This window comes from Rhinopithecus bieti, unplaced genomic scaffold, assembly GCF_001698545.2.
Source record: "Rhinopithecus bieti isolate Rb0 unplaced genomic scaffold, ASM169854v2 scaffold_23529, whole genome shotgun sequence".
In the NCBI taxonomy this organism is placed as follows: domain Eukaryota; kingdom Metazoa; phylum Chordata; class Mammalia; order Primates; family Cercopithecidae; genus Rhinopithecus; species Rhinopithecus bieti.
In genome coordinates, this window is record NW_016810813.1 from 398,242 (window position 1) to 424,237 (window position 25,996).

Below are 25,996 nucleotides of genomic sequence, written 5' to 3' on the forward strand. Positions count from 1 at the left end.
TCCTTCAGTTTTCTTTTCTGTTTTAGGTTTAACAACTGGATCTTGTTTCATTAAAGAGCATGAAGGGGTTAAAAAAAAAGATATATTTAATATTATTAATGATTAACAAAATAACTTCAACATTAGATTTGTATCAAACCGAAACAGAACATGGCATTTTGCTATATATTAATTGTACCTGTTACTACAAATGTAATTTAATTTTCTAAATACATTGATCACAAACTATCTCAAAATGTAGCAGAGAGAGGAGTGCAGCAATACTCATTTGGTTATGTCTTATCTTTTTGATTTTAAGTCTTTGAAACTTTTTTTCCCCTTGAAACGGGGAAAAAACCTGTCATTCAGGCTGAAGTACAGTGGTGCAACTATGGCTCACTGCAGCTTCACCCTTTTGGACTCAAGCAACACTCCTTCCTTAGCCTCCCAAGTAGCTGGAACTACAGAGGCACGCCATCATGCCTGGCTAATTTTTAAAATTTTTTTGTAGAGATGAGGTCTCTCTATGTTGCCCAGGCTAGTCTAAAACTCCTGGGCTCTAGAGATCCTCCCACCTTGGCCTCCCAGAGTGCTGGGATTCCAGCAGTGAGCCACTACGCCCAGCCCATATGAAAAATCTTACTGGAACATTTACTTGCTCAGCAACTGCTGAGAGGAAAACAAATGCAATTTACAGGATGTTCAAAATCTACACCATTCTAGAAGCTAAGCTTAGCTGGAAGCTCTGCTTACCTTTGCTAGTGGAAGGCTTCGCTGGAGGCCGCATGGTTTGTATGAGACGCAGCAAGTTACTAATAAGAGAATCCTTTGAAAAGAAACATAGAACAAAAATGGTCAGCTCCTGTACCAGTGCTTAAATACACTTCGAAAAAGGAAAAGGCAAAGAACGTCCTTTAGAGAAGGGTGGTTACGCACTTGAATTTAGCTAATTGGAATAAATGAAACATAGAGTATCAACCTGGTGTAGCACGAACCCAGTATAGCAGCTTCAGAGAAAGCCGATACTTAGGACTCTTTGGGGAGAAAAGTTATTAGGCTCCCTGCAACCATTTTATTTCACAAGGTTTAGAACTACCCCCAAAACTCGTTTCCAACTTCCTGACTTACAGAACAAGAATGTAAATACCTACAAAAACTTAATGATGAAAATCCTGCCCTGTTTTCCTAGAGAGGTATGACAGAAAATCTGGTTACATCACCACTACCTAACGGCATGAAAACATCACACACTTAATGCTTATTTAATTGATACGTATAAAATTGTCTCCTTTCTATATCAAACTCCTATATTAAATCCTATCAAAATGTAAATTCAATAGTGACATTAAAACATAAATTATGTAATCCCAGCACTTTGGGAGGCCGAGATGGGCGGATCACGAGGTCAGGAGATCAAGACCATCCTGGCTAACATGGTGAAACCCCTTCTCTACTAAAAATACAAAAAATTAGCCGGGCATAGTGGTGAGCGCCTGCAGTCCCAGCTACTTGGGAGGCTGAGGCAAAAGAATGGTATGAACCTGGGAGACGGAGGTTGCAGTGAGCTGAGATCACACCACTGCACTCCAGCCTGGGCAACACAGCAAGTCTCCATCTCAAAAAAAAAAACTGTAAATTAAAAGATTAATATCTACAGATTGTCTTCTCCAGATATACATACCGTAAATTCTGCACCATTTTTGACGAGGGAAGCCTTAAAAGTATCAAAGGTGGTATTTTTCTCAGCAAGACTGATCACAAATTCAGCTGCAAATAAGAAACAGAATTCAGAAAAGAAGAGACATGAGCAAGAAATCAGTTTTAAGTATGGTAAAAACAAAACTAATTAGGTTATCCAACAGTCATAAAAAACAAAGACCACCATCTGATAAGGGTAAAGAGAGAAAATCTGGCCAGGTGCAGTGGCCCATGCCTGTAATCCCAACACTCTGGGAGGCCAAGGCGGGTGGATCACTTGAGATCAGGAGTTCGAGATGAGCCTGGCTAACACAGTGAAACCCCGTCTCTACTAAAAATACAAAAATTAGCTGGGTGTGGTGGCGGGCGCCTGTAATCCCAGCTACTTGGGAGGCTGGGGCAGGAGAATCACTTGAACCTAGGAGGCAGAGGTTGCAGTGAGCCGGGATTGTGCCACTGCACTCCAGCCTGGGTAACAGAGTGAGACTCCGTCTCAAAAACACAAAAAACAAAAGCAAAACAAAACAAAAAAGAAAACAAGAGAGAAAATCTAGATTGCTGAAATTATCCACGCATGTTCTAGTGAATTTACACAAATGAAAGGAAGACATGACTACAAAATGGCTCAATGTAGCCCTGGAGTGCATTTAAACTAGGAAGACCTATTTGCCCCACATCATGGTACCCTCTTCTCACAAAACTACTACCTGGGCACGCTGCCACCTAGACTAGACTCGAAAGGGACAATAAAAAGCACGAGCCTGTGCAGACACAAAGAGGCACACAACAGAAGGACAGACCCAATCTGTATATGACAGCAGGTAGCTGCTGGGTGGTGCAATCTCCACATTGATGAAAGACTTACTTTTCCCCCAAATTTTTTTGCACGAATCTGCCTAGTTCTTTTTTTTTTTTTTTTTTTTTTGAGATAAGAGTCTTGCTTCGTCGCCCAGGCTGGAGTGCAGTGGCACGATCTCGGCTCACTGTAACCTGTGCCTCCCGGGTTCACGCCATTCTCCTGCCTCAGCCTCCTGAGTAGCTGGGACTACAGGTGCCCGCCACCACGCTCAGCTAATTTTTTGTATTTTCAGTAGAGACAGGGGTTCACCATGTTAGCTAGGATGGTCTCGATCTCCTGGCCTTGTGATCTGCCCACCTCAGCCTCCCAAAGTGCTGGGATTAGAGGCATAAGACACTGCGCCCGGCATACCTGACTAGTTCTTGAAACTTCTTTTTTTTTTTTTTCTTTTGAGAGGGAGTTGCGCTCTGTCACTCAGGATGGAGTGGAATGGCATGATCCTGGCTCACTGCAACCTCTGCCTCCTGAGTTCAAGTGATTCTTCTGCCTCAGCCTCCTGAGTAGCTGGGGCTACAAGCGTGCGCCACCACGCCCAGCTAATTTTTATATTTTTAGTACAGAGAGGATTTCACCATATTGGCCAGGCTGGTCTCAAATTCCTGACCTTGTGATTTGCCTGCCTCGGCCTCCCAAAGTGCTGGGATTACAGGCATGAGCCACCATGCCCAGCTAGCAATTCTGTCTCAGCCTCCCGAGTATCTGGGATCACAGGTGCCCTCCACCATGCCTGGCTAATTTTTGTATTTTTAATAGAGGTGGGGTTTCACCACATTGGCCAGGCTGGTCTTGAACTCCTGACCTCAGGTAATCCTCCTGCCTCAGCCTCCCAAAGTGCTGGGATTACAGGCATGAGCCACTGTACCCGGCTTAGTTCTTGAAACTTCTAACATTAGAGCTATTTACTAATTAAGTGACTTTCAGACAGTGGCTCATGCCTGTAATCCCAGCACTTTGGGAGGTCGTGGTGGGCAGATTGCCTGAGCCCAGGAGATCAAGACTATCCTGGGCAACATGGCAAAACCCCATTTCTACAAAAAATACAAAAATCAGCTGGTGGTGGTGGTGTGCATCTGTAGTCCTAGCTACTCAGGAGGAGACTGAGATAATAAGCCTCATACTATGAGACCCACAAAAAAAATTGTAATGCTTTCATTTGAATACTAATCCTAAAAAAGTAAATGAATAAATAACATGAAAGATCTAGATGACTAACTCATAAAGTAGTACTACCATACAATTTCCATCTTGGAATCTGCCTCTATCTTTCTGATGAAGGGAAAGCCAAATGCCATCAGGCTACATGAACACATCTTATGCATAATAAGTTAGCAACATTGTCAATGGTTAATACTTTTTGAACATTACCATGTGCCAGGCACTATGCTAAGTACTTTTTATAGGTTACTTCATGATCCCCAAAACAACCCTCACAAGTAGGTGCTATTATTGTCCTGTTTTACAATGAGGAAGCTGACAGTTTGAGACACTGACCTACCCAATAATAACCAGGGGGAGCTAGGAATAAAATCCAGGCAATCTAACTTCGGAGCCCACATTCTTTCAAGAAAAGTGGAGGGAGAACTAAGTCCCACGGTGCTAGGCGTGTCGTGCTCAAAAGAGCCCCTCCCAAAGCAGTCAGCAGCACATTCACACTGCCAGCCATCATTAATTAGTTAGTTTTTTTTTTTTTTGAGATGGAGTCTCGCTCTGTCGCCCAGGCTGGAGTGCAGTGGCCGGATCTCAGCTCACTACAAGCTCCGCCTCCTGGGTTTATGCCATTCTCCTGCCTCAGCCTCCCAAGTAGCTGGGACTACAGGCGCCCGCCACCTCGCCCGGCTAGTTTTTTATATTTTTTAGTAGAGACGGGGTTTCACCGTGTTAGCCAGGATGGTCTTGATCTCCTGACCTCGTGATCCGCCCATCTCAGCCTCCCAAAGTGCTGGGAATACAGGCTTGAGCCACCGCACCCGGCCTTTTTTTTTGAGACGGAGTCTTGCTCTGTCACTCAGGCTGGAGTGCAGTGGCACGATCCTCTCACTGCAACCTCTGCCACCCAGGTTCAAGCGATTCTCCTGCCTCAGCCTCCTGAGTAGCTGGGATTACAGCTGTGCGCCACCATGCCCAGCTAATTTTTGTATTTTTAGTACAGACAGGGTTTTACCATGTTGGTCAGGCTCTGGTCTCGAACTCCTGACCTTGTGATCCACCTGCCTTGGCCTCCCAAAGTGCTGGGATTACAGGTGTGAGCCACTGTGCCTGGTCCCATTAATCAGTATTTTTAATTTTCACAATTATACAGGGGAATCATTAAATTAACTGAATCCATTATAAAAAGTTAATTCATAGTTTAAAAAAATTCATTGGTGAAAACAGTAAAAATAACACTAATTTAAATGATAATCCAGTATTACAGCTCTTTCAGAATTTGTCTAGCAGGTTTTCCAGTATTCATCGGAAACTCTACTATCTCAACTCCCCCAAAAATTAAATACATAAATTAGTAAGTCATTCATCAGGGTCAAAAGCAAAAGAATCAAGTCAGCAAACAAAACATAAAAGAAGCAAATATATGCCTTTCTGTTATTAAACCCAACTCTGCCAATTTAGTTTCAACAAAAAACAGTCTATCACATTAAACCAATATTAGTACTTTTTTTTTTTTTTTTTTTTGAGATAAAGTCTTGCTCTTGTCGTCCAGGCTGGAGTGCAGTGACGCGATTTCGGCTCACTGCAACCTCCGTCTCCTGAGTTCAAGCGATTCTCCTTTCTCAGCCTCCTGAGTAACTGGGATTACAGGCACCCGCCACCACGGCCAGCTAATTTTTGTAATTTTTTTTTTTTTTTAGTAGCAATGGGCTTTCACCATGTTGGCCAGGCTGGTCTCAAACTCCTGACCTCAGGTGATGGGCCTATCTTGGCCTTCCAAAGTGCTGGGATTACAGGCATGAGCTACCGCACCCGGCCAATGTTAGAACTTTTAATGTTACTGGTTTTATAATTCTGTATTTAACAGAAAAAGCATATTTGTGGGTTTTCTGCAAATTAATTGAGATCTTTAGCTATATATAAACTAAAAGAATACGGAGTTTATACCTTGCCCTATTTTTGCACATAAATGAAGTGAACATCAAAACAATTAAACACTAGAAGATGTCAATAACTTTTTTGTTTCCTCTAAAAGGCCAAGGTATTAGGAGTTAAAACAAAAATAGAGAGAAAAGTAAGCTCCCTGAAAGCAGAAATCTGTCTCGTTCTCTGTGGTATGCCTAGTCCCCAGCTCAATATTTGCTGAACAAAGGAAACATACTAACAAGATAGCAAAACTGACGAAATTATCACCTCATTATCAACTGAAAGAGAAGAATAGTACAGAAAAATTACATATGACAGACACATCTTGCCTGGGAGACAAGAGAAAAAAGTAAACAAAAACATACTGGCATCATACTTTCGGGCATCTTCCTAAGTGCTACATGGTGACCTGTGAAGACATTGTCCCACTTCACAGATGTGAAAAACAGCTTCAGAGAAACTATGAATCTTACCAAAGGTCACTCGTCTAACTTTCCTAACCCCTCCTGTCACCGGCCCCTTCCCTTCCATCCCTCCAATTGATGATTTCATCTTCATTTAGAAAACTGAAGAGTGGGCTGAAACTCTCTCACTCATCTTCCTACCACCAATCTCTAAACTCATCTGAATCTGCAACTACATTCTCTGTCCTCGCTCCTGTTACAACTGAGGAAGCATTGCTGTACTTACCAAAGGTCAATCCCTCCATTGGTTGCCCTTCATCCCATCCATCCTCTTTACCTTTATAAGGGCTTCATCTGTCTATGGCCTTAGCTCTAGGACCCTAGCCTTTTCTAATTCCTCAGTTTGGGTTCCCCAGATGTAGTTTGCCCCAAAACATCTAGTGACTGGTGTTTAAGACATAGTACAGGACGCAATGGCTCACTCCTGTAATCCCAGCACTTTGGGAGGCCGAGGCAAGAGCCCAGAAGTTTGAGACCAGCTTGAGCAATACAGTGAGACCCCCGTCTCTACAAAAAATTTAAAAATTAGTGAGCTTGGTGGCGCGTGCCCGTAGTCCCAGCTACTCGGGAGGCTGAGGTGGGAGGATTGCTTGAGCCCAGGAGGTGGAGGCTGCAGTGAGCCGAGATCGTGCCACTGCACTCCAGCCTGGGCGACAGAGCGAGGCCCTGTCTCAAAAAAGAGTACAGAATTAATGGTCAAAGAACACAGTTAAAAGCACAGATGCCGACTGCTATGTCACAGAGTGGCGTGAAGACCAAATAAGATATATGTCAATAAAGCGCTGAGCATCGCATCTAGCACACAGTGAGCACCCAATAAACGTCAGCCATCATCATCGTCATCGCAGCACCTGATGCTGTTGTTGTTAAACGTGTTTAATTGAGGCTGGAAAAAAAACCACAAAAAACAATCAAGCAGAGATGATCGCCCCGGGCTTCACTGACAGCTCTGGGAAAGTTTCTAAAGTTTCTCGAGGTCTCTCAAGTCGAGGCCACGGCAGCGGGTACCCTGGGCCCGGGTGTCTGCGACAGAGAGATACAGACTCATACGAACATACTTTCTGTCCACCAACCACCTTTCTCCTTCCGCTTCCCTCAATCCCAAACTGAGGCCACATGGACCTCCCTGGGCTCACCAAGGTCCTTGTCGTTGATCCCCAAGTGATTGTCCAGCTCAGTGCAAACCTTTGACACCAAAGACAGGTACTCGAGTTTGGCAAGTTCTTCCGCGGGGCCTGGCTCCGACCCGATTATAGCTCCCGCCATGGCTACAGCCACAGCCATGGCTACAGCTTGACTAGGACCTCCTTTCTCACAGCCGGCGATCAGAGCTACTCCGGCCGGGTTCCAGCTTTCACTTCCGGGTCAGTGCGCGTCCCCTTTGTTTACGGTAAATTGAAAATTTGAGGAACGAATCAAGTCACAACTGGATGGATCATAGAGAACAGACAGGAAGTGCTTAGAGAAGGGACAGCTAGAGTGGGTTACTCTGCACGCCGACCTGCGCCCTCTACAGGCGAGAAAAATCTCCGCCCGCTCTCAGGCCCGGAAACGTTCACTCAGCGCCCTCCCACCCTGGGTCGGCAGAGGGCGACCCCGGCCTGCAGAAGAGAAGCCGGGAGGAAACCGCAAAACAGCCTGCGCCTGCGCTGTAGAACACTTGAAAAAGGAATCTTAATGCACGTCTGGAAAAAGACAAACTTGCTTTACTGTGGATCTGCAAATTCCCGGCCTCACTTCTTTGTGGTTCCTGTCGTCCGATCTCAAGCGACCCTTGACAAGCCAGTAGGCAGTAGATTGACTTCTCTCGTTTTACACAGGAGGAAACTGGCACTTCCACTGCCAGCTGGATGCTTGGGCAAATCAATTTCTGGGGCCTTAGTTTTCTCATCTGTAAACTAGAATAATGTTGTTCTACCCTAAATGGAATAACTGCAAGGAGTGTGACACAGAGTAGGCACACCGCAAATGGCAGTTACTGTACATATAACAAGGCTAGGCCGGGTGCAGTGGCTCACGCCTGTAATGCCACAGTTTGGGAGGCCGAGGTTGGTGGATCACTTGAGGTCAGGAGTTCCAGACCAGCCTGGCCAACGTGGCGAAACTCCATCTCTACTAAAAATAGAAAACTTAGCCGGGCGTGGTGGTGGCGGGCGCCTGTAGTCCCAGCTACTCCGGAGGCTGAGGCACGAGAATCGCTTGAACTCAGGAGGCAGAGGTTGATGTGATCTGAGTTTGCACCACTGCACTCCAGCATGGGTGACAGAGTGAAACTCTGTCTCAAGAAAAAAAAAAAAAAAGTCAAGGCTGAGACGATGGTCACAATAGAGCTGGTCTCTGGTCTGTCAAGCACAGATCTCCTTAGTCTGGGAACCCACAGAGCCAGCTGCCTCCACTCTCGTGAAAACCTGCGTTTCAATCCCCAGTTTTCCTGAGTCCTCTCAGAACTTATTCCCTGAGGTGCTGGGCGCTGTGGCTCATCCCTGTAATCCCAGCACTTTGGGAGGCCGAGATGGGCAGATCACTTGAGGTCAGGAGTTAGAAACCATCCTGGCCAACATGGTGAAACCCCGTCTGTACTAAAAATACAAAAATTAGTTGGGCGTGGTGGTATGTGCCTGTAGTCCCAGCTACTAGGGAGGCTGAGGCGGGAGAATCGCTTGAACCCGGGAGGTGGATGTTGCATTGTGCCGAGATCTCGCCACTGCACTCTAGCCTGGGGGACAGAGTGAGACTCCATCTCAAACAAACAAAACACACACACACACAAAACAACAACAAACCTTATTCCCCCAAATATCAGCTGTGCTGTAAATCCAAGGTCATAAGCTTAGGTCTCCCAACTTCTGCTTCAGGTCCTTTTTACCTTTGTGGCAACCTTAAAGTGGGATGGGGATTTTTCCCACACTCCAGTGCTTTGTGTGATGAGTAAGGAAACAGAAGCACCCTAAAGTGAATGGGTCTCCAATCAATCAAAAGGAGGAAATCGGTCTCCTACTTTTCACTTTAGCAACATTTTTACACTGATGTACCTTTGGACTCTGTTTCTTGAACATCTCATCATGGACTGAAAATGACAGGCAGAGAAAACCCAGCAGTTGTTCTCACTGCCTCCAGGAGCTCCATGTTTCCAGGTTCCTAAGGAATCACTACTGTACCCTCTGAGTTCTTCCTACTCCTCCCCATTTCGCTTCTTCTTTTTCCCTGTGAATAGAATGGAAAACTCTGCACTTGATCCAATGTGCTCAATTTGCCAGCTTGGAGTTACGATTTCAAGGGCTTATCTATCTGGTGTTCATTCTCTGTTCTTCCTTCCCTTTAAAAATTCATATTTCTATTCTGCTTTCCTCCAATATTTAACCGGAAGGAGGAACAGATAGGGAGTTTGTTTTGTTTTTAAAGCTCTAGCAGAAAAGGGGCTATGGAACCATAACATGTAATAGCAGTAGTAGCAATAAATACTAGAATTAATTAATAGTAAATGTTGTAATTGGGAATTATTGAACATATATATCATAGTAAATATTAACAGCAAAACATTACATTTTATTTACATATGCCATTAACTGCACATTTTAAGAAGTGACAGTTTTTGTGCAATATACATATTTCTTGCAACACCAAAAATTTCTTTGAAGCCAAAGGAAAACAATTATGTAGATACAGATAACTTGACAGCCCAAACACAGATGCACATGGAATCCTCCTACTGTTCCTCCCCATAAGAGACCGTGAATCGAACGCAGAGCAAAAGTAAATGTATCCTAACTGTCCTTTGGATAGAATAGTTTTCAACATAATATCAGATACAGTTAATTTTCATTATTAGGCCGGGTGCAGTGGCTCACACCTGTAATCCCAGCACTTTGGGAGGCTGAAGCAGGCGGATCACCTGAGGTCAGGAGTTCGAGACCAGTCTGGCCAACATGGTGAAATGCCGTCTCTACTAAAAATACAAAAAATTAGCCGGGCGTGGTGGTGCACAGCTGTATTCCCAACTATTCGGGAGGCTGAGGCAGGAGAATCGCTTGAACCCAGGAGGCGGAGGTTGCAGTGAGCCAAGATCACGCCACTGCACTCCAGCCTGGGTGACAGAGTGATACTCTGTTTCAAAAAAATAAAATAATAAATTTCCATTATTATTGTATGACTTTCCTTGGACAGCCTCCATGTGACCCTTTAATAGCCCAGTAAACAATTCACCTCTTCAAATAACTTATGCTTAGTTACTACCCACACCACCACCCATGATGGATAAGAAATTGTTGCCCACTACCAAACTTATAGTCATGGGGGTGTTGCTTTTCTGCCTGTTCCTAGACTGATAGATGTGTTTAACCCTACCCCCAATTTCCATATTATTTCTGCTCTGTCCCAGAGACTGGTCCCAGCTGCTGGAATTTGGGAAATAACTTGGGGGTTGGGACGAGTTAAGAAGCAGAGAGAAAGTACTGAACCCCTTAGCAACATAAGATTGAGTTGGTGAGGGAAAAGAAATAATCTAAGTATGTGTAGCTGAAAGATAGCATCCTTAGGGAAGTTTGTGAGAAAAATCATAGGGCTTTCTGCCAAAACAGTGTTGCTACAACCCAGACAACCCTGGCTTTTTCTGCTGGGGTAAAATGGATCTTAGGGGAGACATCTCTGCTCTAGAAGACAAAATCAGAATGATTTGCTTCTAAGTGTGTGACTGCCACTCAACTGTTATTTTCATTCACGCAGGGAGACTTCAGAAAGAGTGGCCCCTTCTTCCCTGCTCCACTTGGGCCCTGACCCAACCAGAGAGCCTGGGAGCCCCAGAGAAAGTAAAATTCCTTATTTTTCACTGTTTGACTTTTCCCCAGAATTCATCTCCAAATTTGGACCAACTTATTGAATTTGTATTAAACATCAACCTTGTGACCAGGCCCTGTGGCAGGTTCTAAAAAGGATAGGAGGTCTGAAAGTGAAAAACATCAAGGAAGAACTAGAATACTCTAAATGCCATTCTCAGCCAAGGGATCTCCTGGCAGAGCTGTGTTTATAACTTAGATCTCTGCTGCCTAAGCATGAGGGCAGGTGATTGGAAGACAGAAAAAAAAGAAAAGCTGGTCTGTTTCCCGTCATCTGAGGGCAGGCAGGTTGGGACTGGGGGGCAAGTCCACTTCACAGGGCAGTTTATCCTGTTGCAATCTGTTATTTGTCTGCCTTATTTTCTAATGCCCAAGCGCAGCCTCACTTTTGCGCAAAACATTCCTGACCTATAATTCCCTCTCTTCTTAGGCCATCAACCTGCCATCAGCAATAACAGATGCTTTAGATTCTAAATTCTCCAAAGCTTTATACTATTAGAGGGGAAAAAAAAGTGTTCCTCCTAAGCAGATTTTTTTTTTTTTTTTTTTTTTTTTATTCAGGTTTCCCCTTTCTTTTGCGTTTTAAGACTCTTTAAAATGTCAGGCAAACACAAACACAAACACAAAGGCAGGTACCCGGACACCATTATGATGTGAACTTGTCAAGAAAATGTTATTCCCCCATCTCGGCCGCTCCACCTTCTGTGGAAATGGTAAGGAATTTTTTCATATTTATTTATTAGTTATTCATCTTTCTTTCTTTCCTTCCTCCCTCCTTCCTTTCCTTTCCTTTTCCTTTCCTTTCCTTTCCTTTCCTTTCCCTGCCCCTCCACCTCCCCTCCCCCTTTTTCCCCTCCCCTCCCCTCCCTCCCTCCCCTCCCTCCCCTTCCCCCTCCCCTCCCCTTTCCCTCTCTCCCTCCCCCCCCTACCCTCCGCCCCCCTCCCCTGCCCCTCCCGTCCCCTCCCCTCCTTTTCCTTTCCTTTCCTTTCTTTCTTTTCTTTTCCTTTCTTTCTTTTCTTTCAGATGGTGTCTCGCTCTGTCACCTAGGCTGGAGTGCAGTGGCATGATCTCGGCTCACTGCAAGCTCCGCCTCCCGGGTTCACTAGGAAAAAAATCCTATTCTCCTGCCTCAGCCTCCCGAGTAGCTGGGATTACAGGTGCCTGCCACCACGCTCGGCTAATTTTTTGTATTTTTAGTAGAGACGGGGTTTCCCATGTTAGCCAGGATGGTCTTGATCTCCTGACCTTGTGATCCCCCTGCCTCAGACTCCCAAAGTGCTGGGATTACAGGCATGAGCCACCGAGCCAGTTATTCATCTTTTAAGCGACCTTGATTCAGATCTAGTTGGTGTTTTTTATACTTAGTTTATGTTTATTTTATTTAAAAAGAGAAACATTGGGCCAGGCACGGTGGCTCACCCCTGTAATCTCAACGCTTTAGGAGGCCAAGGCAGGCGGATCACCTGAGGTCAGGCGTTCAAGACCAACCTGGCTAACCTGGTGAAACCAAGTCTCTACTTTAAAATACCAATATTAGCCAGGCGTGATGGTGGGCGTCTGGAATCCCAGCTACTCAGGAGGCTAAGAAGGCAGGAGAATCCCTTGAACCTGAGAGGTGGAGTTTGCAGTGAGCTGAGATCATGCCACTGCACTCCAGCCTAGGCGACAGAATGAGACTCTGTCTCCAAAAAAAAAACAAAAAACAAAAAACAGGCTGAGCGCACGCCTGTAATCCCAGCACTTTGGGAGGCTGAGGCGGGTGGATCACTTGAGGTCAGGAGTTCAAGATAAGCCTGGCCAAACATGGTGAAACCTTGTCTCTACTAAAAATACAAAAATTAGCTGGGCATGGTGGTGTGCACCTGTAATCCCAGCTACTTGGGAAGCTGAGGCAGGAGAATTGCTTGAACCCATGAGTCCTAGGTTGCAGTGAGCCAAGATCATATCACTGTCCTCCAGCCTGTCCAGCCTGGGTGATGGAGCAAGACTCCGTCTCCAAAAAAAAAAAAACATTGGCCAGGCATGGTGGCTCATACCTGCAATCCCAGCACTTTGGGAGGCCAAAGAAAATAATTTTAATCAATATTATGAGTATGAATGACAAAGTGACAAGTTACACTGGGTTTGTTTTTTTTTGGTTTTTTTTCTCCCTCCCTAATGATATTTAGCCTCTGCTCCAGGGGACAAGGGATTTTTGTAGCCTCTGGTTTCTGTCTGAGGTAATTTCTTCAGAAATTAATAAGGATTTCCTCAGGAGAAATGCAAAAACAAAAACCAAGCCAAACCAAGTAATGAGTTGATGGGAAAAGATGAGAGAAGAGGAACTGAAGTTCTATTGACGTTCTGTTTGCAAGTCAAACATGTCAACAGCTGTGCAGTGTGGGCTGTGCAGTGAGCCCAGGACCAAAGCTCTGTCTTAAGCCACAGGCTTGCCACTAACACAGAAGAAGCTGCTCCTCCAGGATCCCCATTTCTCCCAGGTAAAGGAGAATGGGTTCCCAGCACACCCTCCACCCAGATCTAAGAGTGTCCTGGCAGAACCAGCCATATGCAACTCTTTCCCCAGCTCTCAGGTAGAACAGCTTTGGCGGTACCAATAGCTGCTGCCCTTGTGCCAGAATAGCAGCCCCTTCGTCTTGGGATTACAGTAATTTATGGTGATTTATGCCTCCAGAGTGAAAATTAGAAATCTGGCGAGGTAACTAAAAATGAATGCATCTCTTCCCAGAGTTCACTCCACCCAGCTGAGCCACCAAATAAAACCAGCATATGGGGCAATTAGAAAGCCAAGCGCTGCTTTCAAAATGCAGTATAAAGAGACAGAGTTCAGGGGCCCAGGTTCCCCTGCCCGGTTCAATAATGATCACAAGTTCCTAACAAGCATCCTCTTTGCCTCACAATACCATGCCAAGTCTGAGTCCTCCCATAAACACCAACCTGCAGTTCCGTCTTTCAAACAAAGTAATTTGTTCCACGACATTGTCATTTTACCTTTTATTATTATTATTATTATTATTGCAAATTGACTGAGGGAGGGGAAAGGGGGAAGTGAGGATAAACCTCTATCACATGGATACATGTGAAGCAAAGATTTTTTTTTCTTCTTTGTCATACATTTGCTTTTACATGACACAGACTCTGATCTTACCTAACTTCCATAGTCTACTCTCAAATACTGGTGAGACTAGAATTTATATTAAAAGTTTTGCTGGGCATGGTGGCTCATGTCTGTAATTCCAGCACTTTGATTTATTTATTTATTTATTTATTTAGAGACAGAGTCTTGCTCTGTCTCAGGCTGGAGTGCAGTGGCACAATCATGGCTCACTGCAACCTCAACCTCCCGGGCTCAAGCAATCCTCCTCCCTCAGACTCCTGAGTAATTGGGACTACAGGCATGGGCCACCATGCCCAGCTAATTTTTGTAATTTCTGTAGAGATAGAGTCCATGTTGCCCAGGCTAGTCTCAAACTCCTGGGCTTAAGGGATCCAACCACCTTGGCCTCCCAAAGTGGTGGGATTACAGGTATGAACCACCACACCCGGCCATTCTTAGCACTTTGGGAGGCTGAGGCAGGAGGATCCCTCGAGGCCAGGAGTTCAAGACCAGGTTGGGCAACATAGTAAGAACCCCCATCTCTACAAAAAAATTAAAAATTAGCTGGGCATGTGGCTCAAGTCTGTAGTTCCAGCTATTTAGGAGGCTGAGGCTGGAGAATTGGTTGAGCCAGGAGTTTGAGGCTGCAGAGAGCTATGATGTCACCACTGCCTCCAGCCTGGGTAACAGAGTGAGATCCTGTCTCAAAAAAAAAAAAAATTTTTTTTTGAAAGACATAGAGGTCCAATAGTGATTGATTATCCTTATCATTGAACACATGCAGAAATTCCTAAAATAGTCCAAGTCTGTTCCCATGGACTTGGACTTGATGGGACTTCACATGTAACAAGGATCAATTGGGGTCACACTGTCAGCCACTTGGAAATTTGGATGTAAGTGCAGTATTCACTCACTCATATTTCTCATAGAGTTTTAGAGTTGGAAAGGGTTTAAGAGATAATATAATCCTACCCACACATTAGATTCTATCATTATTTAAAGTGGCTCGACTTCTAAATCTTATTCTATGAAATTCCCTCTGACCCAACTTATTCTTCTTTTTCTTTTCTTTTTATTTTTCCTGTCTCAGGTTTATTTGTACAAATAGCACAGGAGGACCCCAGCCCCATGTAGATGGTAGCCCAGCGGGGATCACACCAGTCCTTCTGTCCTCATATTGGCAGACAGAAATATCTAAGTCTTTGTAGGGGCCTGGGCACCTTTGGGAGCCTGAGCTTGAACTGAAGCTGGAGCTGCAGCCTGGGCCTTGGTTTGATCCTTGGCCTTGGCCTTTGGCCAGCACAGCCTGAGCCCTTTGGCAATGTGGGCACAAGCCCGCTTCCCAAGCTTGGGGTAGGCAATGTAGGCAAGCCGATCGAGCTTGCAGCTGACACCCTTTGGGATCTTGGGCTTAACCTCCTTGGGCTTTACAAGGGCCTTGATCGCCTCAGCACATGCACTTATGACCTTGTCACTGTTGGCCTGTATCTTCTTTAGGCCCCTTTTGTTTTGCTTCTTGGCAAAGCACATGTTCCTCGGGAACTTGGGGTCCATCCCCTTAAGAGATTCATATCTTTGTGATTGGGGTTTCTTGATACCATTTCTGTGCCTTTTTTGGGACTGGTTGTGTGTGCTGTGGTTCTTGGACTTGGCCATGTCGGCACCTTAAGCTGTGGCTCCCAAAGCATCTAGAACTGGAAGTATTCTTCTTTTTCTCCACCACTGAACATTTCTCTCTCTCTCTTTTTTTATTGAGACGAAGTGTTTTTAGCTCTTGTTGCCCAGGCTGGAGTGCAATGGCACGATCTCGGCTCACCGCAACCTCTGCCTCCCAGGTTCAAGCGATTCTCCTGCCTCAGCCTCCCAAGTAGCTGGGATTACAGGCATGTGCCACCACGCCCGGCTAATTTTGTATTTTTTTTAGTAGAGACGGGGCTTCTCCATGTTTGTCAGACTGGTCTCAAACTCCTGACCTCAGGTAATCCGACCTCAGGTAATCGGCCCGCCTCGACCTCTCAAAGTGCTGGGATTATTATAGGTGTGAGCCACTGCGCCCAGCCCACCACTGAACATTTCATGGTGTCTCTAAGTCATTCATCTACGCTCTTCTCTCCAGTTATCAGCACTCTTCCATTTCACTCATATCTCCTCCTGGCTTAGACTTCATGTTCAGCCATTTTGAAATTTGCTCATAAATGACAAGGATTTCTTCTCTTCACTGGTTTTCTACTGTTCGTGTTTTCCCAGCCCCAGCTGGCTCCTGTTGCCCTGTTTCTCCCCTCCTACACTTCAGGATATTGCTGGAGAAAGTTCCAAGGTCATGCTGGTTTGACCCAGTATAGATTCACAATTCCAAACTTCACCTGGGCTCCACTTGGGCTTTTTTTTTTTTGTTTGTTTGTTTGTTTTAGACAGAGTTTCCCTCTTGTTGCCCAGGCTGGAGTGCAATGGTGTGATCTCAGCTCACTGCAACTGGCTCACTGCAACCTCTGCCTCCCGAGTGATTCTCCTGCCTCAGCCTCCCGAGTAGCTGGTATTACAGGCACCTGCCACCATGCCTGGTTAATTTTTTGTATTTTTGGGGGGGGGTTATCATGTTAGCCAGGCTGGTCTCAAACTTCTGACCTCAGGTGATCCACCCACTTCGGCCTCCCAAAATTCTGGGATTACAGGTATGAGCCACCGCGCCTGGCCTGGGCTCTTTTTGACGATGGCTTTCTGTACAGTGTTACCTAAGACTTCTCAACTCCCTCAAGCCCAAAATCCACCCCTGCCACACTTATTATAAGACCTCATTTTCTACTTATGGGGAAGATGGAGGTCATTCAAGACCCCACCCCCACCCTGCCATCACCTTCACCTTTATCTTAGATTAATCCATATCTTAACCTTCTGTCTCTAGGAGCATCTCTTCCCCTGCAGAAAGCACAAGCCTCATCTCATCCCCTCCACTGATGACTCCTCTTATCCCTCATGTTCTTACCCTTTTTCTCTCTCCTTACTTCTTACCCTTTTCCCACAAACATGTTCAAGTCTGCATCAACCTAAAAATAGAAAATCTTTTCCCGGTTGGGCGCAGTGGCTCACATATGTAATCCTAGCACTTTGGGAGGCTGAGGCAGGTGAATTGCTTGAGTACAGGAGTTCGAGACCATCCAAGGCAACATGGTGAAATCACATCTCTAAGAAATATGAAAATTAGCTGGGTGTGGTGTGGTGGTGGGCACCTGTAGTCCTAGCTACTCAGGAGTCTGAGTTGGGAGGATCACCTGAGCCCAGAAGGTTGAGGCTGCAGTGAGCTGTGATTGTGCCACTGCACTCCAGCCTGGGTGACAGAGTGACACCCTGTCTCATAAAATAATAAAATAAAATAAAAATACAGAAAATATTTTTCATATCTGCTTCTCCCTCAGTGTGCTACCCCTTCTCTTTTTCCTGATACAACCGAATTTAGGGAAGAGTAATCTGTACTTAAAGCTCTCCCCCAACCTCCACTTCCAACTTATTTCCTCAACCACTGACTATTTGCTTCTATCCTCGTGGTGTTATTCATTTGTGTATTCGCTTACTCAACAGATAGTTGTCAAGAACCCTCTGTGTGCCAGTAATTGTCAAAACTTCCCTCTCAGAGGGTTTACCAGTTACCTCCTGATCCAATAGTTCTGAAACTTTGCTGTGCATTGGAATCACTTAGCATCTTTTAAAAATACTGATGCCCGGGTCCCACCCTGAGATATTCTGAGTTAATTGGCCTGGATGTGACCTGGGCTTCAGGATTTTTTTTTTTTTTGAGACAGAGTCTCGCTCTGTTGCCCGGGCTGGAGTGCAATGGCCAGATCTCAGCTCACTGCAAGCTCCGCCTCCCGGGTTCACGCCATTCTCCTGCCTCAGCCTCCCGAGTAGCTGGGACTATAGGCACCCGCCACCTCGCCCGGCTAGTTTTTTGTATTCTTTAGTAGAGATGGGGTTTCACCGTGTTAGCCAGGATGGTCTCGATCTCCTGACCTTGTGATTCGCCCGTCTCAGCCTCCCAAAGTGCTGGGATTACAGGCTTGAGCCACTGCGCCCGGCCTGGATTTTTTTTTTTTTTTAGACAGCGTCTGGCTCTTTTGCCCAGGCTGGAGTGCAGTGGCATGATCTTGGCTCACTGTAACCTCTGCCTCCCGGGTTCAAGCGATTCTCTGGCCTCAGCCTCCCTAGTAGCTGGGATTACAGGTGCATGCCACCAAGCCTGGCTAATTTTTGTATTTTTGGTAGAGATGGGTTTTCACCATGTTGGCCAGGCTGGTCTCGATCTCCTGACCTCAAGTGATCTGCCTGTCTTGGCATCCCAAAATGCTGGGATTACAGGCGTGAGTCACCAGGCCTGGCCTGTCCTAATCTCCTAATGCAGGGTTTTTCAACCTCAGCACAATTGCTATTTTGGGCCAGGATTATTCTTTGTTATTGGGGGTTTTCCTGTGCATTGCAGAGTGTTTAGCAGCACCCGTGGCCTCTAATTTCTAGATGCTAGAAGCACACACATTTCCCTTCATAGTCATCACAAACCAAAAATATCTCCAGACATGGCCAGATGTCCCTTGGAAGTGGCAAAATAGGCCCTGGTTGAGAAGCACTGCCCTTGTGTCTTCAGTTCTCCTCCTCCTTGATCTGTCTGTAATATTGTGAAACCCCTCCTTCAGAAGCCTCTCGTTATTAAAAAAAAATTTTATAGAGATGAGGTCTTGCTATGTTGACCAGGCTGTTCTTGAACCTCAGCCTCCCAAAGTGCTGGGAGTACAGGCGTGAGCCACTGCACCTGCCCTTTTTTAAAAAATATGGAACATTTCACGAATTTGCACATCATCCTTGCACAGGGGACGTGCTAATCTTCCTGTATGGTTCCAATTTTAGTAAATGTGCTGCTGAAGCAAGTGCTCTTCTTTCCGTTGGCTTTCACAGCACTGTTCTCTGTGACTCAGTATGGAAGGACATAGTGATATTCAAAAGATGTTTGTAGAATGGATCTAGAAGTTGCTCATGTGTATTTGGCTCACCTCTGATTGACCACTTATCTGTAAGGGAGACTGGAAATGTAATCTTTATTGTGGGTTTAGCATGAATTCAGCTGAAGACCAGGGTTCTAGTCCTATAGTACTTCCAGGGCATACTTTTTTTTTTTTTTTTTTTTTTTTTTTTTTTGAGACGGAGTCTCACTCTGTCACCGGGGCTGGAGTGCAGTGACCGGATCTCAGCTCACTGCAAGCTCCACCTCCCGGGTTCACGCCATTCTCCTGCCTCAGCCTCCTGAGTAGCTGGGACTACAGGCGCCCGCCACCTTGCCCAGCTAGTTTTTTCTATTTTTTAGTAGAGATGGGGTTTCACCGGGTTAACCAGGTGGTCTCGATCTCCTGACCTCGTGATCCGCCCGTCTCGGCCTCCCAAAGTGCTGGGATTACAGGCTTGAGCCACCGCGCCCGGCCCAGGGCATACTTTTAACTCGTTTTCTCCTTCCTACTGCCTGGAAGTACAGTTACAAGTAGTGTTAAGCCATCTTGGACAATGTGAGCAAAGGTATTTCCCTGGGCTTGGTGAGGCAAAAAGATAGGAGGAATCTGAGCCTCTGATGTCCCAGAGCCACCATACCAACCCTAGACTGCTTACTCTTGAATTATGTGAAAGAGAAAAAAAAGGCCAGGTGCAGTGGCTCATGCCTGTAATCCCAGCACGTTGGGAGCCTGAGGCGGGTGGATCACGAGGTCAGGAGTTCAAGACCAGCCTGGCCAAGATGGTGAAACCCCGTCTCTACTAAAAATACAAAAATTAGGCAGGTGTGGTGGTGGGCGCCTGTAATCCCAGCTACTCACGAGGCTGAGGCAGAGAATTAGAGAATTGCTTAAACCTGGGAGGCAGAGGTTGCAGTGAGCCGAGATTGCACCACTGCACTCCAGCCTGGGCGACAGAGTGAGATGTCATCTCAAAAAAAAAAAAAAAGAGAGAGAGAAAAAAAAATACCCTCTGTCTGGTTTAAGCCTACCATTATTTGGATATCATGATTGCATTAACTGAACCTACATCCTAGTAAGTAGACCCAATCAGGTTCAACTTTCGCTTTCAGCAGCTCTCAGATCTATATGTCCACTGAAACACTCCCAAGATCCAATCCCACATTTCAGCTACCTTCTGGACTCTCCAGCTGAATGTCCAATTAGAATCTTAAAACCTAGGATGTACATTTAAAACCAAAGCTGGCCAGGCACAGTGGCTCATGCCTGTAATCTCAGCACTTTGGGAGGCTGAGGTGGGCGGATCGCCTGAGATCAGGAGTTCAAGACCAACTTGGCCAATATGGTGAAACCCCATCTCTACTAAAAATACAAAAATTAGCCAGGCTAATTTGGTGGTGGGTGCCTGTAATCCTAGCTACTCGAGAGGCTGAGGCAGGAGAATCACTTGAATCCGGGAGGAGGAGGATGCAGTGAGCCAAGATGGCACTCCAGCCTGTGTGACAGAGAGAGACTCTGTCTCAAAAAAAAAAAAAAAAAAAAAATTAAATTTAAAAAGGGCAACCCATTTTCCAAGTCATCTAGGCTCCACATCTGTGATGCCTCCCCTCTTATGACCTCTACATCCAATAAATAGCCCCCCAACAACCTTAGTCCCTCTCTGCATGTCCCATGTACTTGAACCAAATCAGACCACTTGCTTATCCCCATTCCTGAACATACCATTTTGCTTCTAGAACTATTGCAGATTCTGTACTTAACTCTACTGAAAGTCCATACCCAGCAGGCCCTTCTCTTTAAAGGCATGTCTGAGTCATCCCCCAGAAGTCCATCTCAAAGCCTTATATGAGGTAGGTATGCAAATGTTTTTCAGATTGAAGAAATAAAGTGGTTTGCCCCAAGTCACATGGATAGTTACAAATGTTCTGCCATATGATGGAGTCTGCACATTCAGATGAGAGACACTATATTTCCTCCTTTCTTTATTGGGCTTACAATGTCATAAGGATATGGACTTCTTAGGAAAAGGTAGTGATTTGAGGAATTCCAAACTACAATTTAAATAACTGTCCTGCTATTTTGAGCCTTTGGCATACCATATACTATAATTTTGTCCCTGTGTCTGTGTAACACAAGATAACGATATAAGCACTTTATGTATGTTCATGGGTTAGATGTGACTCTATCCAAACATGCTGTAGCCTGCCTGATTCCTTATGTGCCAGGAAAGCATTTAGAACACTAAGATATATTTCAAATTGTGCTTGCTCAGATCAAATCGAGAATCACTGTGGGATCCTCTGGGCAAATTTAAAACAAATCAGAGAGTACCACAGCCAATATTTGAGCCATGTAGCTGGCTCTTACAATGAAATGTCTACAGCCAACTTTGTTTGTGTGCTCATGATTTTTTAAAAAAAGATGTGTGGAGCCATAGGAGAAAGAAAGCGAAGCAATGTTTATTGAGTACCTACTTAGGCATGTGGCTAGATAATTTGACCATTATTACCATGACCCTAATAAGTAGATGGGAACTACAAGAAGATACAGGGAGGTGGAGAGACAGGCAGCAAGGCCATTTGGCCAGACCTCAAATGATGGGGCCTCAATTTTGGTTGCTTTTCAGAGGTAAATTTGAGCAGGGCTGGTTTAAGCCTTGAACTATATCCTTCAGTTCTTTCTAAGAGCCATATTGCCCTCAGTTGCCAAGGCCTGATCTAGTCTTTCACAGTACCTGTAAATGCCGGCTGGGTTTGTGATCAAGAAACTGTTACCTTGGCCATTTAGGAGACAGCATTCAAAGTTATTATAATTTCTGCTTATGATAACTTTCTTCCTCCAGAACACAGAGAGAGATGCTTTTTGGGTGTCATTCAGCTATTTCTATAAATATAAAGGAAAAACTGATTAATTGCACATACTCATATATTATAAATTGCATATATAATGATATCTATTTTAATATATTGGTTTATTATAGCTTGAAATTCCTGATTTATTTCTTAAATTCTTTATAATTTTCTACATTTCACCTTTATTAGCTTTAAGCATAATTTACATAAAACAGAAAAATTTCACATTAGATTATGTTCTTATATACTTACACTAGTATTTTTGTTTTATTTTTTCAGTTCTGTAATAATATTATTCAGATAAGTTTGCTTTTTTTGTTGTTGTTGTTGCTGTTGTTGTTTTTTGAGACGGAGTCTTGCTCTGTTGCCCAGGTTGGAGTGCAGTGGTGCGATCTCAGCTCACTGCAAGCTCCGCTTCCTGGGTCCACGCCATTCTCTTGCCTCAGCCTCCCGAGTAGTTGGGACTACAGATGCCTGCAACTACGTCCCACTAATTTTTTGTATTTTTAGTAGAGATGGGTTTCACTGTGTTAGCCAGGATGGTCTCGATCTCCTGACCTCATGATCCACCCACCTTGGCCACCCAAAGTGCTGGGATTATAGGCGTGAACCACCGTGTCCAACCTATGTTTTGCTTTGTTTTTGAGACAGGGACTCACTCTGTCACCCAGGCTGGAGTGCAGTGGCACGATCACAGCTTACTGCAGCTTTGGACTCCTGGGTGCAAGCAATCCTCCCACCTCGGATCCCAAAGCACTAGGATCACAAACAAAAACCACCACACTCAGCCCCAGGATTTTTGAAACTGGAATTGAGGGAAGAAGCCAGGCCTTCTTTGATAGTGAAGCTAGATCCATGAGACACGAGAGACACCAAAAGCCATGATCCCCTCTCTGGGGAAAAAGCTGGGCTGAAAGAATAAAGCCAACATGTGGGGAGAGGGACAAACAAAACCAGGAGAAAGTATCCTGGGGACATTTTAGTCCTCATTCCAGTTATCCCTTATTCTAGGTTCCCTAGGATCCTACCACTACATTCTCCTTTTTGCCCAAGCTGAGTCAAGCCATCTTTATATAACTAGTAACTGGCAGAGCAAAGAGGCCTGGATGGGTAAGTCTGACTCCTGAGCCCACGCTCTTTTCGCTGCAGGAGATCAAGTTTTGTCTAATCACTCAGATCTTATCTCTGACAACATGGGAATGAACAGCACAAAGGTACCAAACCCAGCCCTTCAACTTCACGTGACTCATACCCATTTCAGCCTCAGTCTTCTGCAGCATGTGGGAAGCTGGTGTTCTCACTGGTGTTGTACATTGCAAGATGACACGTGCACCTAGGGGCATGGGTTCAGAAGGAAATACTACACTCCCAGCTGTGTGTCTACACTGAACTTAGATGGGGTATGGTGAATAAGCAGCCCCACAAAGCCACACCCAAACAAGCTTGTACATACTTGGAAGAGTGAGAGAATGTGGAAAATCTGAATTAAGGCAAGGGGTAACAGGCCTCTACATGGATATATGCTTTGCTGCTCCCAATGTACTTTCCCACGTTATCTTGTTTTGAATCTTACGGCAATCCTGGAGGGACAAATAGGAGGTATAATATCAGCTACATTTTACAGAAAAGAAAACTATGAAAAAACAGTTGCCACAGTGCCAGGGGCAGAGCAGATGCTCAGTAAACTCCTTCCTCCGTTTCATGCGTTTTGGATGCTCAGTGACCATATGATGCATGAACAAATGTGGCTCAGTGGCATGAAGTGACTCATCCAATGTGACACAGCTAATAAGGAGGGGGGGCAGAAGAGGCACTTAAACTTGGATTATCTCGCCCTGGGCCACAGTACACAAAGCTACATCCCAAACTGTGAGCATTTCTACCTGCTTCTTGAATTCATGCACTGCAAGTTCAGAGACCTTAATTCCCCACTGCATGAAAGAGGCATTTCTCATGCCTGCCAGCCCTGCACAAAATTCTTCAAATAAATGCTTGCTGGCCCTAGAAATTATTAGATCTTCCAGCATTGAAAGATCTTGATTCTCAAGCAAGCTGTATCAGAAACCTATGGATCAAGCACAAAACGCTCAAGAAAAAAAAAAAAAAAGGATACCACAGGAGCTAGCAAATAATTTATGAACCAGACACGTGGCCCAGGCTTCTTTTGCTGCTCCCAGTGGCATTTGAAGCTAATTTGAGGAGGCAGCAGGACATTCCATTGCCTGAAACCCATGGAGGGGAAAACCCTGCCCTTCTATTAGTAGGCAATCCCAGCAGTAGAAAAACATGATTTCTGCTGATGAGCACATGAAGATGATTCAGGCTTGTCATTGCTTTATTCCCTTGCCACCAGAAGAATATCAGTTCCGATATCACATGCAGAAATTAGATCAAAATGTAAATGGGGCCGGCGGCAGTGCTGTCACTTGGGGAATCTCCCTCGGCTGAAGTTGCAGAAGCTCTCCCTGCACCCACAGGGAGACATCTGTCATTGACTTTCCTGGCACCTGACAGATGCTCCTGTTCCCTGGGCAGGCAGAATCAGCTGGGTGTGAATATCTAACTCAAATCTGTCTTGGACCATCTGAGTTCCTGGCTAGATTCCAACCAGACCCAATCCTGAGGAAATAAATAGAATAATCCTCATGGGGAGATAATTTGCTCCTTTGGACAGACTCTTCTGGGTCAACAAAGACCAGCCTGGGATGCCTCTCAGTTTGGGATAAATGAGAACTCAAATGTATCCCAGGTCACAGGGTGGCTGGAGGCATTTGGTCATACAAGCAAGCAAGCAAATGAGAAAAGCAAGCGAGCACCCATATGTGCTAGGAGCTGTGGAAGATTCAACAGTGGCAAAAAGCCTTTTTTTGAGACAGAGGTCTTGCTCTGTTCCCTAGGCTGGAGGGCAGTGGCACAATCATGGCTCACTGCAACCTCCCAGAAAAGTTTTTTTTTTTTTTTTTTTTTTGAGACAGAGTCTTACGCTGCCACCCAAGTTGGAGTGCAGTGGTGGTTGGAGTGCGCTGCAACCTTTGCCTCCTGGGATCAAGCAATCCTCCCACCTCAGCCTCTAGAGTACCTGAGACTACAGACTACAGGTGTGTGCCACCACACCTGACTAATTTTTTTTTGTTGTTTTTTGTAGAGACAGGGTCTCACTATTTTGCCCAGGCTAGTCTCAAACTCCTGGGCTCAAGTTATTAGCCCGCCTTGGCCTCCCAAAGTGCTGGGATTACAGGTGCACCACTGTGCCTGGCTGGGAAAAGCCTTCTTTTTATAATCTACAGAGGAGGTAAATCACATAATGGCAATTAATTCATTTAATAGACATTCTTAGAACATCCACCAAGAACAAGTATTAGGAAAGATGAGAACATGCTGGAAAGGATTTTTTTTATCTTTGTAGAGACAGTCTCACTGTGTTGCCGAGGCTAGTCTCAAACTTCTGGGCTTAAGCAATCCTCCAGCCTTGGCCTCCTCAAGTTCTCGCATTACAGGCTTCAGCCACCATGCACAGGCAGGAAAGGATTTTCAAGCAGAGCTTCTTAGGACAGTTAAACTTTGGTTGATCACTCAAACCTCAAGTAAAGAGACTGGATTTTAAATCATATCAGTCCCCCTATGTTAGTGAGCAGTCTCCAGATAATTTATTGATACTTGCCAAAATCATCAAGAGATGAACTTAGAAATCAGAAGGCCAAGTTGACCATTTATAATGAGGGCAAAGCTTTCCAGTGCTAGCAGGACTCCAGCCTAAAATTACACAGGCTCGGCCGGGCGCCGTGGCTCCCCTCTGTAATCCCAGCGCTTTGGGAGGCCTAGGAGGGCGGATCACGAGGTCAGGAGATCAAGACCATCCTGGCTAACACGGTGAAATCCCATCTCTACTAAAAATACAAAAAATGTAGCCGGGCGTGGTGGCGGGCGCCTGTAGTCCCAGCTACTCGGGAGGCTGAGGCAGGAGAATGGGGTGAACCTGGGAGGCGGAGCTTGCAGTGAGCTGAGATCGCGCCACTGCACTCCAGCCTGGGAGACAGAGCGAGACTCCATCTCAAAAATATATATATATTACACAGGTTCTAGGACCACGTGTCTGTGTCATAGGGTACTATTTTAAAAGGAAAGACTTCTGTAGAACACTAGAAAAGGAGCCATTT

The 25,996-nt window shown here is 45.3% G+C and overlaps 1 protein-coding gene and 1 pseudogene across 1 annotated transcript in view; both read right to left on the minus strand.

The window, feature by feature from the left end:
- The window catches only part of DHX8 (DEAH-box helicase 8), a 48,298-nt gene extending 40,803 nt beyond the window's left edge, over positions 1–7,495 (minus strand). Inside the window, 4 exon segments of the mRNA XM_017892803.1 lie at positions 9–41; positions 733–805; positions 1,661–1,746; positions 7,209–7,495. Coding sequence (XP_017748292.1) covers positions 9–41; positions 733–805; positions 1,661–1,746; positions 7,209–7,356 — 340 coding nt within the window. The 5' untranslated portion in view covers positions 7,357–7,495.
- A 7,701-nt stretch (positions 7,496–15,196) lies between these two features.
- LOC108542695 (60S ribosomal protein L29 pseudogene) lies at positions 15,197–15,658 on the minus strand (annotated as a pseudogene).
- Between the last annotated feature and the right edge of the window lie 10,338 nt (positions 15,659–25,996).